General features: G+C 33.6%; 1 protein-coding gene across 4 annotated transcripts in view; it reads right to left on the bottom strand.

Annotated features, from left to right (window-relative positions):
• The window catches only part of LOC148956052 (small ribosomal subunit protein mS22-like), a 44685-nt gene that overhangs the window by 24105 nt on the left and 1232 nt on the right, over positions 1 to 19348 (bottom strand). The window contains exons 1-2 of one of the 4 annotated variants that reach the window (XM_089091141.1): positions 15696 to 15742; positions 2922 to 2993 (exon numbers count right to left, since the gene is read on the bottom strand). In XM_089091141.1, the coding sequence (XP_088947267.1) occupies positions 2922 to 2985 (64 nt within the window). In that variant the 5' untranslated portion in view covers positions 2986 to 2993; positions 15696 to 15742. Of the gene's footprint in view, positions 1 to 2921; positions 2994 to 13105; positions 13129 to 15695; positions 15743 to 19348 lie in introns of those variants that run through there. The other 3 variants (XM_089091262.1, XM_089091184.1, XM_089091089.1) reach the window with 3 other exon arrangements.

Genomic DNA, 19348 nt, shown 5'->3' with positions numbered 1-19348 from the left:
GACCATGCTGAATAAAATGGCTATCTCAAAATTTTGATCGGGTGACTTTGATAAAAAAAATGAGCGTGGGAGGGGGCCTAGTTACCCTCCATTTTTTTGGTCACTTGAAAAGGGCACTAGAACTTTTAATTTCCGTTCGAATGAGTCCTCTCAAGATATTCCAGGACCACTGGATCAATTCAATCTCCCCTGGAAAAAAAAAAAAAAAAAAAAAAAAATAAACACGCATCCATGGTCTTTCTTCTGGCAAAAAATACAAAATTTTACATTTTTTCAGATGGGTGCTTTAAAACTCAACGCAGTTAAGCTCTCTGATGCGCTGAATCTGATGGTGTGATTTTCATTAAGGTTCTACAACTTTTAGGGGGTGTTTCCCCCTTTTTTCGAAAATCAGGCAAATTACTATTGAGCCGGGTCGCTCCTTACTTACAGTTCGTTACCACGAACTGTTTGAAATGCGGATTCACCAAAAAGAACATGGGATCTAATTAAACAAAAGATTGGAAACAATTGTAATAATTTTTACCCAAAATTATTAATAGATAAAAACGGTCTGGAGTTAAAGGAACATGAAACTACTGCGGAATCTTTCAGTACTCATTTTGCTAGTGTTCGTTCTGATGTTACTCGTGGTCTTGGCTTGACTTCAGCTTATTCATATAAAAAGTACTCAATCAGAGGATACAAGTATGTTTTTGGCCCCAGTTAGTTTTGATGAATTCCAAAAAAACTTAGTAAATTTAAAGCGAGGTAATTCACTAGGCTTGGATGGACTTTCAACTAATCTTTTGAAATACCTTGCATCTGTAATTCATATACCTCTTGTTTATATTTTAAATTTGTGTTTATATTCTGGGATATTCCCCCCTAAATGGAAAAATGTCCGAGTTATCTCACTGTATAAAGCAGGCGAAAAAAATAATGTTAATAATTACCAACCTATAGCATTACTTTCTACTAAGTCAAAAATTCTAGAAAAGGTATTACAAAAAAGAATTTTAGCTTCTTTGGATAAAACAAATCTTTTAACCAAAAGCCAGTTTGGTTTTAGATTGGGTTGTTCTACTGAACAAGCAGTTGCAGCCCTTTTGCTGAAAATTAATGATTCATTGAATAATGGTAATTATGTATCATGCATTTTTCTATGGTATAAAAGAAGTATTTGATACCCTAAATCATTCCATTTTGCTTGAAAAATTGTATAGCTCTTGAATTTGTGGAAAAGTATTTCCCTGAATGATATTGGAGTGCTCCAGGGGTCTATACTTGGACTGTTACTATTTTATATATATATATATATATATATATATATATATATATATATATATATATATATATATATATATATATATATATATATATATATATATATATATATATATATATATATATATATATATATATATATATATATATATAAACGATCTCCCTAATTGCCAATCCTAAAAGGATATCCTGGCAGTTAGGTTTGCAGGTGGTACAGTGGTATCTGTTGAAGCTAAAACTTTTTTATTATTGATGGAGAATTTGGCGGCTGAAATGAATCCTGTTATCCAGTAGTTTTCTTGTAATTGTTTCCCAAATCCCAAATTTGTCTAAGACAGAATTTATGGTCTTTGGGACATCTAAGCAAGGAGTTGCTAAAGTTGGAATTGATGAGTTAGTTGTTTCTGGGAGTAAAATTGGAAGCATTAAGACATATAAATATTTGGGGATTATTCTTGATGAATTTTTATCTTTCTGTGTTCATTCTGACCATCTCCGTATAAAATTAGTCCAAAATTTAGGATGTTTACATCAATTAAAGTATGTTTTTCTTTTTTCAATTATTAAAAATTCTTTATCATTCTTTAACAGAATCATACCTAAGATATTGTCATATTATTTACCTAAATACATTTCCTAATCATTTTAAATGTCTCCAGATAATGCAAAATGAAGCTATAAGAATTATTGGTACTTTCTTTCATTGTCCTACACAACTTCAAAGCCTTTCTGAAACAGAAACTTTATTCTTATTTCTTCATATATTAAATATTCAACTGAAGGATTCAATTATTGCTTTGGCATTATGATATTTGGTCTCTGATTTTATGAATCACATGTTCTTGTCACCCCCTTTTGCTCACTCGTTTCTTTATTGGCTCGTTCTGGAGCATATAAAATCCCTTGGTTAATTGTGAGAGAGATAAATTTTCAATAAGATTCCAAATCCCTTTTATAGCAAATAAGCTTAAATCAAATACAAAATTTAAAAATCTTAATAGCCAACCATTCTTAAAGGCAAAATTAGTAGAACATATAATGACGGGGTGATTTTACTTTATTTTTTTTAAGTATTATATTTGGAATTTGCCATGATGGGGTAGTCTCCTTTGTCCCTCTCCTTCTACATGTGATGATTTTTTTGGCTTATTTTTTTTTCTCTTATATCTTTATTTTTGGTGGATTTGAAATTAAGGTAATAATGCATAGCCTTCTTTTCAAACTCAGCTCCCTGTTGGCTTTACTCAATTACTTGTTTTTGTTTATTTTGTGTGCAAAAAAAAATCTTAAATCTTGAAATTTTAGTTATATAATGTAGATATCAGAAATTAAAGAGCTAATCAAACATTAAAGTATAAATGATTCATCATCACATACTATGTTTACCCTAAAAAATATTTATTGAAATTGACAAAATATTATTTATCTCCATATTAACTGAAAATCTGTCACAAGTAATATTAGCAAGGAAATTACACTGATAGAAACATGAAAAAAGGGATACAAAATGCAGCATAGGCTACTTTTTATTCAAATTCTTAGAATACTAGTTGGGAATTTCCAGTCCAGATCATAATTATTAAGTCAAACATTTAATTATATAAAAAGGCAAGACCAGACCAGTCCTAACAGACCAGACCAGTATTATGTCCTACCTTTACTAGCTGTGTTAAAATTTCTGGCTACAGTAGACCATGGAAGTATGTATCTTCCCCTCATTTTGAATCCTGGAAAAGAAAATTATGAACTTTTGAGAAAACTGTGGAAAAAACTTTTACATGTAAAATTTAGCTTTTCTTGCACCATTTAACCCTTCAATGCATTCCTATATTTCAGAGATTTTATTTAAGGGTGTTTTTCATGAGGAGAAAGGGTGCAGCCCTTTTGAATAATTAACTGAAAAAACTTTCTACAAAACAAGTTTTTCAAAAAAAGTAAAGAACTCCATTAAACATAAAATGAACAAAAATAGAATCAAATAATCAACCAAGCATACAACTTCCACAAATCAGTATCAATAAATAAATGAAACCCAAAACGAACAGAAATTAAAACAAATAACAGAGTCAAACTCAAAACGAGCAGAAATTAATATTAGTAGGGTTCAAAACGCCTAAGCTTTCTAAAAGCCAGAATATAATTTGTACTTTACTGAAAAAAATTCTTTAAATGTTTTCACTTTTATAACTTTAAGAAATCAAAAATTAACTAAGATTTTAATTAATAAATATAAGTATATGTATACTAAAATGGCAATGCACATTTATTTGAGGAAGTTGTATACTTGCTAGATTATTTGATTCTATTTTTGTTCATTTTTGGTTTAATGGAGTTCTTTACTTTTGTTTTGAAACTTATTTTATAGAAAAGTTTGTTTTATAGAAAAGTTTGTTCAATTAATTTATATTCATTTTATATTGACATTGTTTTTTTGTCAGTGATAAAGAAAATAATAGCTTGAATACTTCCGATTTTTTCTTTAAGAATTTATAGTTTGACCTGCTATTTATATGCTGGAGATAGTTTTTCAGCAATTTTTAGTAACATAAACTCTTTTGAAAATCATGACAAAAATAGTAGTGTTTAATTTAGTCACATTCACGTTCTAGTTGACCTGATAAATAAAATTTTTAAAGTTTACCTATATATAAATAAAAGATAAATAAAGTTCACCTATAGATAAATAAAAGATAAATAAAGTTAAAAAATTACATCTATGCTCTTTTACAGCCTGGATACAATTACATCCTTTTGATTTAGTAAAAATTTAAGAGCAGAAGTAGCAAAAGAAGTAGCCCCGAAAATTTGAATTAATACCCTTAGTTGTTCTTGGTATATTGTTGAGATGTTTTATTGGCAACCAGCATACAAACAGTGCGTTTCGATTTAATTTTATAGTAACATTTAGTTTTTAAGCATAATGGACAAATTACATAACTGTGGGGGGTTGACCTACACAATAACTCTAGAGATATAGTTACTAAACCATTTAGCTATGCTGAACAAAATGGCTGTCTTAAAATTTTGATTGGAAGTGTCTAGAAAATTATGAGCTAAAGAGGAGGGCTGATTGCCCTCCAATCACCTTTGACTCTTAAAAGAGCACTAGAACTTTTAATTTTCAATCAAATAAGCTTCTTTAAAATATCAACAATATTACTAGCTATGATAGAGCATCGCTGCATATCATAGGCAGCGCGCTAGCGCTTCCTAAGTAAAGAACGATGTGGGCAAAATGTGTTTTTGGTTTCTCCATACCCGGGCACTTCGTATCAAAGGAGTTGTAGAAACTTCGAAAAGGGCTCATTCGATTGGAAATGGGAGTGGCTAGTGCCCTTTTTATTAGTCGAAAGTGATTGGAGGGCAATTAACACTCCTTCCACGCCCACCATTTCCCGAAACACATCCAATCCAAATTTTTTGATAGCCATTTTGTTCATCATAGTTGATTTCAAGATAGAAATTATGTTTTTGAGGAGGACACTCCCTCACTACCCTCAGGGCAAGGGTTTTAAGTTATGGCCTGGGGTCACATAAGGTTTTTATAGAAGGCATTGTCGTAGAAACTTCAAAACAGGCTCATTCGATTGGAAATTCAAAGGGCTAGTACCCTTTTTAATAGTTGAAAGTGATTGGAGGGCAACTAGCCCCCCACGCCCATCATTCCCCCGAACACATCCAATCAAAATTTTTGAGATAGCCATTTTGTTCAACGTAGTTTTAAGTTCTGGAAATTAGGTCTTTGAGGATGACAACCTCCTCATAACCCTCAGGACAAGGGTTGTAAGTTATTCCCAGGGGGCATATAAAGTTTTTATAGAACACGTTCTCGTAGAAACTTCAAAAAGGGCTCATTTGATTAGAAATTGAAATGGCTTGTGCCCTTTTTAAAAGTCGAAAGTAATTGGAAGGCAACTAACACCCCTTCCACGCCCACCATTTCCCCAAACACATCCAATCAAAATTTTGAGATAGCCATTTAGTTCGACGCAGTTAAAGTTCAGGAAATTATACCTTTGAGCAGGACACTACTAGTAACATTTATTGCTGCACAAAGCCACCTGGGACTAACACAGCTGTATTTACTTCCCCTCCATCCAAATCTTTGAATATCTAAATCAATAAGAATGTTTTTCCAAATACCCAGTGCTGAATCTTAGGGTTTCCTCTACGGGACAGCCCCCTCCCCATATCCCTAGGAATCATTAAAAGTCTTAAGGCTTGAGGTAAAATTGACCAATCTTCCCAAAATTATAAATAAAATTTATTGGCTTTACTCTGTGTTATCTAGTAAATCTTTCACTCTACCACTATGACAGCCTGAAGTATTAAGATCAAAATAATGTTAGGAACAACTTTTTATAAATGCACAGACATAAATTTTGACTAATAAAATGTTTACATATAATTTACATGTGCACTGTCTATTGTAATGGTTGCAAACCATAATTATTTAATAGCAATTTTCATCATTTTTTATATCATAGGCAGCACGATAGCGCCGCCTAAGTAAAGAACAATGTGGGCACATGTATTATTTTTTTTTCTCCATACCCGGGCACTTCATATCAAAGCAGTTCATATCAAATCAGTTGTCGTAGGAACTTCAAATTGCATTTCGAATTGGCTCATTCGATTGCAAATTAGAGTGGCTAGTGCCCTTTTTAATAGTCGAAAATGATTGGAGGGCAACTACCCCCCCCCCCCCAACGCCCATCATTCCCCCAAACACATCCAATCAAAATTTTGATATAGCCAATTTGTTCAGCATAGTTGATTTCCAGATAGAAAATATTTGTTTGAGGAGGACACTCCTCCACAATCCTCAGGGCAATGGTTTTAAGTTATGCACTGAGGGCATATAAGAACAATGTTGCCGCAATGCATCATTTATTATTTTTTTTTCCTTTAGACCAGGGCACTTTGTATCAAAGAAGTTGTCGCAGAAACTTTGAAAAGGGCTCATTAAATTTGAAATTGGAGTTGCTTAGGCCCTTTTTAATAGTCGAAAGTGATTGGAAGGCAACTAACACCCCTTCCATGCCCACCATTTCCCGAAACATACCCAATCAAAATTTTGATTGGGTTCAGCATAGTTGATTTCCAGACACAAATTATGTTTTTGAGGAGGACACTCCCCCATAACCGTCAGGGCAAAGGTCTTAAGCTGTTCCCTAGAGCTATATAATGTTTTTATAGAAAGCATTGCTGTAGAAACTTCAGTAACAGCTATTTTTGTATGAGATTTAAACGGGTAGCGCCCTTTATAATATTCAAAAATGACTGGAGGGTAACTAGCCCCCCCCCCACGCCCATAAGTTCCCCAAACCCATCCAAGCACAAATTTGAGATAGCCATTTTGTTCAGTGTAGTTGATTTCTGGATAGAAAGTATGTTTTTGAGGAGGACACTCCCCCACAACCCTTGGGGTAAGGGTTGTAAGTTATGCCCTAGGGGCATATAAGGTTTTATAGAAGGCGCTGTGATAGAAACTTCAAAAAAGGCTCATTTGATTGGAAATTCAAAGGGCTAGTGCCCTTTTTAATAGTCGAAAGCGATTGGAGGGCAACTAGCCCCCCCCTCCCACACGTCCATCATTCCCCCAAACACATCCCATCAAAACTTTGAGATAGCAATTTTGTTCAGTGTAGTTGATTTGAAAAGGCTCATTCGATTGGAAATTGAAAGGGCTATTGCCTTTTTTAATAGTCAAAAGTGACTGGAAGGCAACTAATACCCCTTCCACGCCCACCATTTCCCCAAACACATCCAATAAAAATTTTGAGATAGTTAATTTGTCCCACAGCGTTCAAAGTTCAGGAAATTATACCTTTGAGCAGGACACCCCCCCCCCACAGTCTTTAGGGCAAGGGTTATAAGTTATGCCCTGGGGGCACATAAGGTTTTTATTGAAATCTTTGTCGTAGAAACTTGAAAAAGGGCTCATTCGATTTGAAATTCAAAGGGCTGGTAGGTACCCTTTTCAATAGTCGAAAGTGATTTGAGGGCAACTAGCCCCCTCTCACGCCCACCTTTTCCCCAAACCCATCCAATCAAAATTTTTAGATAGCCATTTTATTCGACGTTGTTGAATGTTCTGTAAATTAGGTCTTTTAGGATGACAACCCCTCCCCCCAACAGCCCTCAGGGCAAGGGTTGTAAGTTATGCTCTGGGGGTTTATAAAGTTTTTATTGAAAGCGTAGAAACTTCAAAAGGACTCATTTAATTGGAAATTGAAAGGACTAGTGCCTTTTTTAATAGTTGAAAGTGATTGGAGAGCGACTAACACCCCCCTCACGTCCACCATTTTCCCAAACACATCCAATCAAAATTTTGAGATATCCATTTTGTTCAACGTAGTTGAAAGTTCTGGAAATTAGGTCTTTTAGGATGATAACCTCAGAGCCCTCAGTGCAAGGGTTGTAAGTTATGCCCTGGGGGCATATAAGGTTTTTTATAGATAGAGTTGTCGTAAAAACTTCAAAAGGGGCTCATTCAATTGGAAATTGAGAGGGCTAGTGCCCATTGTAATAGTCGAAAGTGATTGGAGGGTAACTAACCCCCCTTTCACGCCCACCATTCCTCCAATCACATCCAAACAAAATTTTCAGATAGCTATTTTGTTCAACATAGTAGAAAGTTCTGGAAATTAGGTCTTTGAGAATGACACCCCCCCCCCCCAGCAATCAGGGAAAGGGTTCTAAGTTATGCCCTGGGGGAATATAAGATTTTTATTTAAATTTTTGTCATAGAAACTTCAAAAGGGCTCATTTGATTAGAAATTGAAAGGACTAGGGCCATTTTTAATATTTGAAAGTGATTGGAGAGTGACTACCGCCCCTGTCACGCCCACCATTTCCCCAAACACATCCAATCAAAATTTTGAGATAGCCATTTTGTTTAACGTAGTTGAAAGTTCTGGAAATTTGGTCTTAGAGGATGACAACCACCATAACAGACCTTAGGGTAAGGGTTGTAATTTATGCCCTGGGGGCATATTAGGTGTTTATAGAAAGCGTTGTTATTTCAAAAAGGGCTCATTTGATTGGAAATCAAAAGGCCTAGTGCCCTTTTGAATAGTCAAAAGTGATTGAAAGGCTTGACATTTTTATAGTAAAGATCGATGTGGGCATAATGCATTATTTTTTGTTGTTGTTGTTGTTTAGACCAGGGCACTATGTATCAAAGGAGTTGTCGTGCGAACTTCGAAAAGGGCTCATTCGATTGAAAATAGAAAGGGCTGATGCCCTTTTTAATAGTTGAGAGTGATTGGAGGGCAACTAATCCCCTTCCACACCCACCCTCCCACGCCTACCCTCCCATTTGCCCATTATGTTTAAAAACTAAATGTTGCCTTGAGATTAAATCAAAATGCACTGTGTTAATGCTAATTTCCAATAAGGCATCTGAGCAGCATCGCAAGAATGACTGAGGGTATTATGTTCAAACTTTTGGGGCTACTTCTGCTCCTGAAATTTTTAAAAATTAAAAATTTAAAAAATTTTTTAAAACTTTAAATTTTAAAAATTTAAAATTTTTAATTTTTTTTTTAATTTTAAATTTTTAAAAAGTTTAATATACATATACTGAAATTTAGTAATCAAAATGTTAATATTATTTGATTTATTAAAGTTATAAAAGTAAAAACTCTTATATTTTTTTCAGTAAAGTGCAAATTTTGTTCTAGCCTTGGGAAGGCATAGGGTTTTTGCACCCAACTTATGTTAATTTCTGCTTGTTTTGAGTTTGACTCCGTTATTTATTGTAATTTATGTTCGTTTTGGGTTTCATTTATTTATCAATGCTGATTTCTGGTAGTTTCGCGCTTGGTAGATTATCTGATTTTATTTTTGCTCATATTTTGTTTAATTAAATAAAAAAACAAGTTTTTTAACTGAAAGTAAGGAGCAACATTAAAACTTAAAGCGAACAGAAATTATTCCGTATATGAAAGGGGCTGTCTCCTCCTCAACGCCTCACTCTTTACGCTAAAGTTTGACTCTGTCTCACAATTTTATTTGTTAAAACTATAAAAAACTTTAGCGTAAAGACCAAGGCGTTGAGGAGGGGACAGCCCTTTCATATATGGAATAATTTCTGTTCGTTTTAAGTTTTAATGTTGCTCCTTACTTTCAGTTAAAAAAGACTTGTTTTTTATTTAATTTCTGAACGTTTATGAATTATTGCAGCTTTGAATTTGGCTCACCGTACATGAATAATTAAAACGAAATTTGAATATTAATTTTACTTTTTTTTGGCTAAATGGCTTTCTCGAAAATCTGACGTAACTTATGTAACGAAAATTTATATTTGTATATTTTTATTACATATATTAGGGAGTTTGCCCCCAAGCCAATAACTTGTCGAGGGTTGATAAATCACAAACCCCTGAATTACAAAGGCCAGTTAATTAAAATAGATAGCTCTTTTGAAAGTACTAAAAAAAACTTTAGCGAAAAGGGTGAGGTATTAACTAGGGGGCGAACCCCCTCATATACGTAATAATTTCTGTTTGTTCTTTTTTAATGTTGCTCCTTACTTTCAGTTGAAAAAACTTGTTTTTTCTATTTAATTTCTGATTGCTTTTTAAATAGTGCTGGGAAATCTGGCACCCCCTTCATAGAAATGTCCCTTCCCCCCAGGAAACATCTTCCATGGAAGGATACTCCCCTGTAACACCCTCCGCCCCCCCCCCCACCAGAAAAAAAAATCCCTCCTGAAACGTCTTTATACTTCCCATTAACCAATACTATATGTAAAAAATGGGCGATGTTCATAACTTCCAGCCCTTCCCCCAGGAACTGTGGCGGATTAAGTCATCCTCAAAGACATATTAGTAAGATTTTTGACTATGTTGAACGAAATGGCTATCTCAAAATTTTGATTGGGTTACTTCGGGAAAAAATGAGCGTGGGACGGGGCCAAGTTGCCCTCCAATTTTTTTGGTCACTTAAAAAGAGCACCAGAACTTTTAATTCCCGTTCAAATGAGCCCTCTTACGAAAAAAAACAAAACAAACACATCCATGGTCTTTCTTCTGACAAAAAATACAAATTCCACATTTCTGCAGATAGGAGCTTGAAACTACTGCAGTAGGATTTTCTGATACGCTGAATCTGATGGTGTTATTTTCATTAAAGTTCTATGACTTTTTGGGAGTGTTTCCCCCTTTTTTCGAAAATAAGGCAAATTTTCTCAGGTGCGTAACTTTTGATGGGTAAAACTAAACTTCATGAAACTTATATATTTGACATCAGCATAAAAATCTGATTCTATTGATGTATCTTTGGGTATCAAAATTCCGGTTTTTAGATTTTTGGTTTCTATTGAGCTGGGTTGTTCCTTACTTACAGTTCATTACCATGAACTGTTTGATGCAGTTCTTTACTTTTCATTGAAAAACTTATTTTGTGGAAAAAGTTTTTCTAATTAATATTACTGAAAAATCAATTTATTTTATAGATATCATCTAACATAAAACTCTCCTTGTGTCCTTCAATTGTTACAGTGCCCTAACTCTATAGGGTAAAGGCATAGAATAGCTGTTCTCCTGAAGGAGACATGTTTAAACAAAAGAGACATCTTTAGATTCCTAATTTTATGTTCATTTTTATGAGTTTGTTTCTGTTTTTGACAATCCATTCCCAGCCACCCTCTAATGGTCTCATATGGCCCTGGGCTTTGTAGAAAACTAAAATAAATAAAAAATTAATTCTTACTTTAATATACAGCAAGTATCAATAAATCATATTTCCTTGTTTTTTTCCCACTGTTTATCTGTTTTTTAATCAATTTTTACATTATTTTTTTTTTACTTAGCCTAGGGCTAGCCTTGGTTTTAGCATGTCTGCTTCTGAGGAGCTGCTATTCTAGACTTTTACCCTTTAAAGTGTAGCTACAAGTTTACCTAACACTTTTTTAGGAGAGATTAACAAGGGGAACTTTGTTCTGGGTATTGTCAAACCCTAAAATTTGTCCAAGGCTAACTGAAGGCATGTCTTCTGGGGAAATTTCTAGTGGATCATGTAATTTAGCTAACATGAAAGGGAAAACATCATTTGATGCCTTTTTATATGCTCTTTCATAATGCAATCATCACTTCTGGGGTTAATTGCTTCTTGAGCCCTTAGAGGGGCCCCAAAGGTATTTAAATGAATTATGAAAGACCATAAAAAACATCAAATGATGTTTTCACTTTCATCCTAGCAAATTATATGGCTCACTACAAATTTACCATGAATTTTACCCCCCCCCCCCCTTCCCCTAATGTGCAAATATATACCCTGAATTGGAATATACCCTGAATTGTCAACAGCAAAGTTTTAAATTAAAAAATTCAGTGCTATTTTTGTTGACATTATTCAAAAAACTTGAAATGGTAGGAAAATGGTTTAAATTTGGGTTGCCCTATGAATGAGGTTTGAATTATTATAAATAAGTATTTTTAGAATATTTTACTTTTGAACAAGTTATTTATAAACTAGTGATAGGGTTTTGACCACTTTTCAATAACTTAACTAGTGTTGATAACTTCTTTGGGTGGTTAGAGAAATGAAGGTAAATTTCTAGTGGGCTACATAATTTAGCTAAGATGAAAGTGAAAACGCCATTTGATGGCTTTTTTATGCTCTTTAACAATTCAAGAATCACTTCTGGGGCTAGTTGCATCTTGAGCCCTTAAAGGGGCCCAAATGTATTTCCTTTTTGTAACCACACAAAGAAGTTATCAACACTAGTTAAGTTAGACCTATTGAAAAGTGGTTAAAAACATATCACTAGCTTATAAATAAGTTATTCAAGAGCAATATATTCCAAAAATACTTATTTATAACAATTAAAACCTCATTTATTAGGCAACTCAAATATGAACCATTTTCATACTATTTCAAGTTTTTCAAATGCTTTTGACAAAAATACTGCTGATTTTTGCAATTCAAAACTTTGCCATTGACAATTCAGGTGTATACTAATTCAGGGTATATACTTGCACATTGGGGGGGGGGGTAAATTTCCATGTTAATTTGCAGTTGGCCATATACTTTAGCTAGGATGAAAGTGAAAGCATTATTTGATGGTTTTTTATGCTCTTTCATTATCCATATAAAATACCTTTGGGGCCCCTTTAAGGGCTCAAGATGCTCAATTCGCCCCAGAAGCAATTATTGAATTATAAAAGAGATTAAAAAAAGGCATCAAATGACAATTTTACTTTCATCTTAGCTAAATTATATAGCCCACTAGAAATCATTGCTATAATGGGGCCCCAAATACCTTTGGGGCCCCTTTAAGAGCTCCAGATGCAATTAGCCCAAGAAGTAATTACCTAATTATGAAAGAGCATAAAAAAGGCATCAAATGATGTTTTCACTTTCATCTTAGCTAAATTATATGACTCACTAGAAATTTACCATCTTCTGTACAATTTTCAGTCTTATAACTATGGAATGAGCATATAGACTATATGAGCATGAAAATATCTTTCTAAGGCATATGTTAGGGACTGGATTTATTCCTGAGATCTTTTTTTTAATTCTACAGCTTCCTAAGACAATAAAAAGCTTCTGTCTGGGGTAGAATTTAGGCTAATGGTCTTTACTTGCTTGCAAAGCAACTCCTAGGGTTGTGGTAGAGAAGAGTAAAATTCTAGATTAGCTACTTTTTGCTATCTTGGAAACAAAAATGAAACTTTCAGTAATGAATCCAGGGGCAAAAACATATTCCAGGAAGGTATTGCCATGCTTCCAAGTTAACCCCCTTCTGATTTTGAAGTCTTAAAATTTGCTTACTTGACATGTCAATAGACCTTCCTATTGATATGTTGACAAAACAACATTTTACCTTAGTTTTTAGTTATCAGTTTCTTTTTCTATGGTTTTAGTTACAAAAATGCAATTCCTGTTGTTTGACTAGAATCCTAAGGCATATCAATTAGTTTTTGTAAGTTTAGGAAATGTATTTTCAGATCTGTGAAACCTCATAAATTGGGATTGGGCAAAGCTGTGAAGTTAAAAGCAGTTTTTTTGTACTTCATTTAAGCAGATCTGTTTTGCAGGGTTTTACTTTCAAGCACAAAAATTTGGTTAAATTCTACTTTAGCTATCTTGGAAAGGGGTAAGGTTAGGAAAATGAAACTTTCAGGTATGGATCTACAGGCAAAAGTATGACCCAGGAAGGTATTTTGCAATGCCTACGTCCACTCCTTCTCCCTCTAGAGGGTCTTGAAATTTGCCTGTATGACAGGTCTATGCCAGTTGAAATTTTGACAAAACAACATTTTACCTTAATTTTCAGTTATCAGTTTCTTTTTCTCTGGCTTTAGTTCTAAAACGTGAGTCCTATCGTTTGGTAGGATTTTAAACCACGTTAGTGTTGTTTTTTTCAAAATTTAGGAGATGTAGGATATTTGCATATCTTTACAACCTTATAAATTGGGATTGAGCAAAGTTGTGAAGCTAAAAACAATTTTGTTGTATTTATTTGAGCAGAAGGTCTATTTTACAAGGTTTCACTTTTATAACACACAGATTTTTAAAGGTCAGGACCCTATAGATGGAGAAGGACTGGAGGTAGGTACTTTAAAATATTGGATAAGGTTTATATTAACAGACTAATCAGATAGATAAAAAAAAATATACCACTAGCATCAGCTTTTCATCCTGAGTCCAAATATAACACTCATTTATGTTGCAAATACTTTCTTGTTTCCACCCACATACCTGTAAATTCAATGAACTGTGACAAAACAAGAACTAGAAAAACAGTGACAGGCAGCAGAATGCATTTGAAATATATAATTTGGGCTATATATTTGCACATTAGGGGGATTGGGGGTATATATTTACACATTAGGGGGACATGGGGTACAGTATATATTTACACATTAGGGGGGTTGGGTAAAATTGAAGAAACTTAAAGAAGCTTAGAATCAATTTTGAAAATAATTTGCAACAGAAATGAGTGTTATATTTGGACTCAGGATGAAATTCTCATGCTAGTGGTATGTTTTTTTTATCTGTCTGATTAGGTAAATTTTTGCCAAATCATGTAATTGACTTACAAATAAAGTGAATATACCACTTGATGCCTTTTTTTATGCTCTTTCCACATATAATAATCATTTTTGTCAGAAATGAATTTTTCCCCCACCCCGATATATACCAATTTAGGGTATATATTTGCACATTAGGGGGATGGGGGCAAAATTTATTTCTGATGTAAATGGAAGGTAAGTTTAAGCTTTACCCCCACCCCCTAATGTGCAAATGTATACCCTGAATTGGTATAGAGGGGTGGGGATAAAATTCATTTCTGACAAAAATGATTATTATATTTGGAAAGGGCATAAAAAAAGGCATTGAGTGGTATATTCACTTTTTTTGTAAGTCAATTAAATGATTTGGTAAAAATTTACCTCTGATTAGTCTGTTAATATAAACCTTATCCAAAATACCTTCCTGGGACATACTTTGGTCAATATTTACCAAATCATATTATTGAGTTAGGAATAAAGTGAATACACCATTTGATGCTTTTTTTTATGCTGATTACAAATATCACAATAATTTATTTCGGAAATTTATTTCAGCCCCCCCCCTATATCTGTCTCTTCAGGGTATATATTTCTACAGTAAGGGGGGTGGGGGTAAGCATTTAACTTACCTCCCATTTACATCAGAAATAAAATTTGCCCCCCCCCCCCTAATGTAGAAATATATAGGTAAATTTCTACCAAATGATATTATTGAGTTAGGAATAAAGTGAATACACCATTTGATGCCTTTTTTATGCTAATTATGAATATAGTAATCATTTCTATCAGAAATGAATTTCAGCCCCCTCTCCCTATATATGCCAATTCAGGGTTAGGTTGGTTTGTAGAAATATATACCCTGAATTGGCATATATAGTGGGGGGGGACTGAAATTCATTTCTGATAGAAATGATTATTATATTTGTAATCAGCATAAAAAAGGCATTGAGTGGTATAGGCTATTCACTTTAGGCATAAGTCAATAATATGATTTGGTAGAAATTTACCAAAAAGACATCAAATTGTGTATTCACTTTATTCCTAACTCAATAATATGATTTGGTAAATATTGACCCATAATTTAGCCTGTAGATCCATCCCTGAAAGTTTTACTTTCTTAACCTAACCCCTTTCCAAGATAGCCAAAAGTAGCTAAAGTAGAATTTTACAAAAAAATTTCAAAGGTCATTGCCCTCTAGGCATAGAAGGAGTGGAGGTAGGTACTTCAAAATAGCCTACCTTCCCGGGACAGGGTTTAGTCTGTAGACCCATCCCTGGAAGTTTAATTTTCCTAACCTGACTCCTTTCCAAGGCAGCAAAAAGTAGCTAAACTAGAATTTTACCTAAGTATTTTTTTAATCTAAAAGTTCAGGTGCATAATAGTACCAAATATACAACCTTGCTTACTGATAATATTAAACACGCCAATTAAAATTTAAAAGAACCGCTATTAAACCACTAAGGTTGGCTAATGCTTCATTGTGGGTTTTTCAATCGAAGTTACCTGTGCTTTTGACTTTTCCGACAGCTCTAGTTGCCATTGATGCTTCCAGAATTTGAATTAGCTTTTATGGAGTCAATAAAAAATAAACATTATTTTTGATTTTTTAGTGACATCAATATAACAGTCTTTTAAAGGCTTATTAAAAACCTCATATCTTCCTTTATTTCAATGTTTTTTTTAAAGAAGGCTCCTGAATTTGGTGAATTAAAAAGAAATAGCACACATTTCATGTTTTATTATGGAACTATTCCTTCCATCCCAAACCAAATTAGGAAACAATAAGAACTTGTTGCAGCAATAAGTTCATATCTTTTCTGAGCTAAGCTATAAAGGGAAGGAATCATTCTTTAATAAAACAAGAAAGGGTTCAAACGGAATGCAATCGAAAATTTGCCAAAGTGAAAATATAGTGTAACAGTGATGGTACGAAATTAGGTTGGAGCCATGAAGTTGGTTTCTTGTCAGGCTCTAGTTCTACAGTGAAAAAAGTGACACTACTAACCATTTTATTCTTCTTGGTATGTTTGCAGACTAAAGTCTGTAAGTAGTATATGCTTAAAAAAATTAGTTCATCTTGATTCTAAGTAAGTTATTCTCATTCAGCTGAAACTTGTCATAAAATAGCCAGAAGTATCAGTCTCGTTGCATATTTTAGTAAATTGAAAAGATGTATACAAAAAGGGTTGGGTTCTTAATGCAAACTAAACTGTTGAATTTAGCGTTTATGATTTTTCTTGAACAAGGTTTAAAGGCTCTGAAGACCTTAGTATTTTTGCTAGAAAGTCGCTCACAGAGGCATGTTGATTTTTTTCACTAGGGGTGATCGCACTTTGTCAATTACCATACACTAGTAACAAAAGACATCGTGCCACAGCAAAATGCTCTCTTTTAAAATTTCCTCAAAAGCTACTTGTGTTGTCTCGTCTCACAATTCCATAGGACATATTATTACATGGTATGGTGGGTTCAATCCTGAACAGATTTTCAAGACTATGCAGAATGAAATGCTGTCATGGAAAATTGTCAATTAACTTTTTGTTAATTAATTTTAGACTCCTATCATATAGAATCAGTTGCACACTAACTGTTAAGAAGAGAAGTTAGGGATCTTTTAATTGGAGCTAACAGAGCCTAAAGCTTTAAAAAGGATATTTTTAGACAAACATTTTTACATTCAGTTATATAGTTTTTGAAACAATGACAGATATTTAGACAAAGGAGGAGGCTCTAAGCTTGGGGCTAATTCATTTTTCATCCTGTTTCACTTATATTTACACGGAACTCTTGATTTTTTGTGTAGGCAAGCATATAAATCTAATCTTCCATTGGATGCTCAAAAATTCCCGTAATAAGAGACGAGCTGCCTCCTCGTCCTTTGTAACTTCAATCTCAGACCCATAAACTTAGATACTCTTGTATTTTGGATCAAACACAATTGATTTAATTGGCCAAAAATTACCCTTATCCCTTGAAAACAAAATGAACAAAAACTATGAACAATTGTCTGTCATTTAACTGGTTTCATTTATTGCAGATTTAAGCAACTTGTAAATAACAGCAGTCTGACCGTTAGAGGAGGAAGCAAGCTTTTTTAGGTTCTTGGTGAAAAGCCACCACTTAAAACGTCTGGGAGAGATTTTCTGAGGGTGTGTGTCAAGTATTAATTGCATATTACGTTTTACCAAGATTCAAATGGAAATATTTCTTGATTTCTTCTCTTGACGCAATTTTTAACTTTCTCCTGTTACCCAAGGAGACAGCTGTCCCTCCCCGACCATTCATTGGCCCATTGTGCTGTGGGCTGAAACCCCAAAAAGTATGTTCTTAGATTACAAATTTCTCCAAATTCTATGAAATATTCTTCAGATAGTGGCAGATACAAAGAGAAAAGGACCAAGACGTGGGGGTCATGTACTTTTGCAAAATCTCAGCTGACACTTATTTGAAATTATAGGTAAGGAAAGAAGACCATAAAAGTCACAACCATTTCTCACGTACATATTCAGTTCTAGCAACTTTAGCATGCAAATATTAAATAGTGAAAACAGCGGGGAGCTGAGAGGGGTAACAGTCACCCTTAAATAAGGGACCATCGTGAGTACAGTGTTTAAAGCGCATAAATTTAATAAATAACCGATTTTTCAAAAGAAAGTAAAGGCAAACATTAAAACTAAAAATGAAAGATATACAGAAGATGGTAAGTCGTTGCACCTGCTCTTTACGATGAGTATTTTTTTTGTCACTGCTTCAAGAATGAATCTTCAAATACAAAAGTAATATTATAAAAGGTTGACTTTTCATTATAAAGCTTCAATAATAAAAGCACTCTATTGTAGTTGTAGTTGTAGCAATATTAAGTTCAAACGTTTTGAAAGGTAATGGCAAAGGAAACAATTACTATCTACTCCTGTTATTTTTTGTATTCTATAATGCTTTTGAGAAAGAGGTAGTAAAACTTCGAAATAAAGTGGGATTGAAGGAAGCAGTAAGCTCTCACAAATCGGATAGTTTTTTGTTTTAAACATTAACGCTCCTTTTTATATTCATTTGCAATAAAATCATTTTGTATTTTCAAATTTAAAACTTTTTCTGATAACTCTTACGGTTACCACATGCTAATTATACAATCTTTATTGTTTTTTCAATACATTTCCATATTTTTCCGATTTCCTTTGTAGCATTCAATATAAACTGTTTTTTGTTTAATTTTATCGTTTAGTTTGTCCCATTCATATTCAGTTTCGGGCTTATCACCTTCATTGGAGTTTTGAATTAACACTTACTATGCGACCGATAGCACTTGGTCTTAAATCCTCCAAAACTCGGTACGTATGAGCTGTACTCTGGCTATAGAATTTTTCTATAAAAATGTTATCGATAATACCCTGTAAGTAAAGAGTTAACGAGGTGAATATACCATGGTTGATCGTGAAAATACACAAGGTGAATCAATATTCCACAGTTGATGCTTAGAAAGGGCATTTTTAGGATTTATCGAATCGAACCAGCGGTCACAGCATATTAAGATAGAGCTCCATCCAACAGAAATACAAAGTTCTAAATCTTTTTTTTTAAGTAAGAACAGATGCCACACAATATATAATACTTTAGAATACAGTAAATATACACACATAAATATATGACATTAAGATGGACTTGAATTGAACTAAAATGATGCTTGTTTTAAATTTAAATGAAAAGTAACGTTAATACTTAAAACAAAGAGATATGTACTTGTGCGAGAATACGGGGCTGACACTTCTTTCAATTACCCAATCCTCATGCTAAAATTTAACTGTTTTGATCAATACTGTAAGAAAGGAACAACGTGATAACCATACTAATCTTATGACTGGTTGAATTTGCTTTAAATAATAAAATTTTACATTTAAATGTTTAAAAAAAAACACTAGATAAATAAGAAACTTGCAGTTATTAACAGACCGGACTCTTTTTTCCTGTGATTTCGACTCTTTATATCTGGTATTTGGCCTCGAGATAAGCACTGGTAAAATTTCAGTGTGAAGAGCAAGGGATTAAGGGTAGC

Source organism: Artemia sp. Qi Xiang Cuo, chromosome 1, assembly GCF_049724085.1.
Source record: "Artemia sp. Qi Xiang Cuo chromosome 1, ASM4972408v1, whole genome shotgun sequence".
NCBI classification, from domain to species: domain Eukaryota; kingdom Metazoa; phylum Arthropoda; class Branchiopoda; order Anostraca; family Artemiidae; genus Artemia; species Artemia sp. Qi Xiang Cuo.
This window is presented reverse-complemented; position numbering and strand designations above follow the sequence as displayed.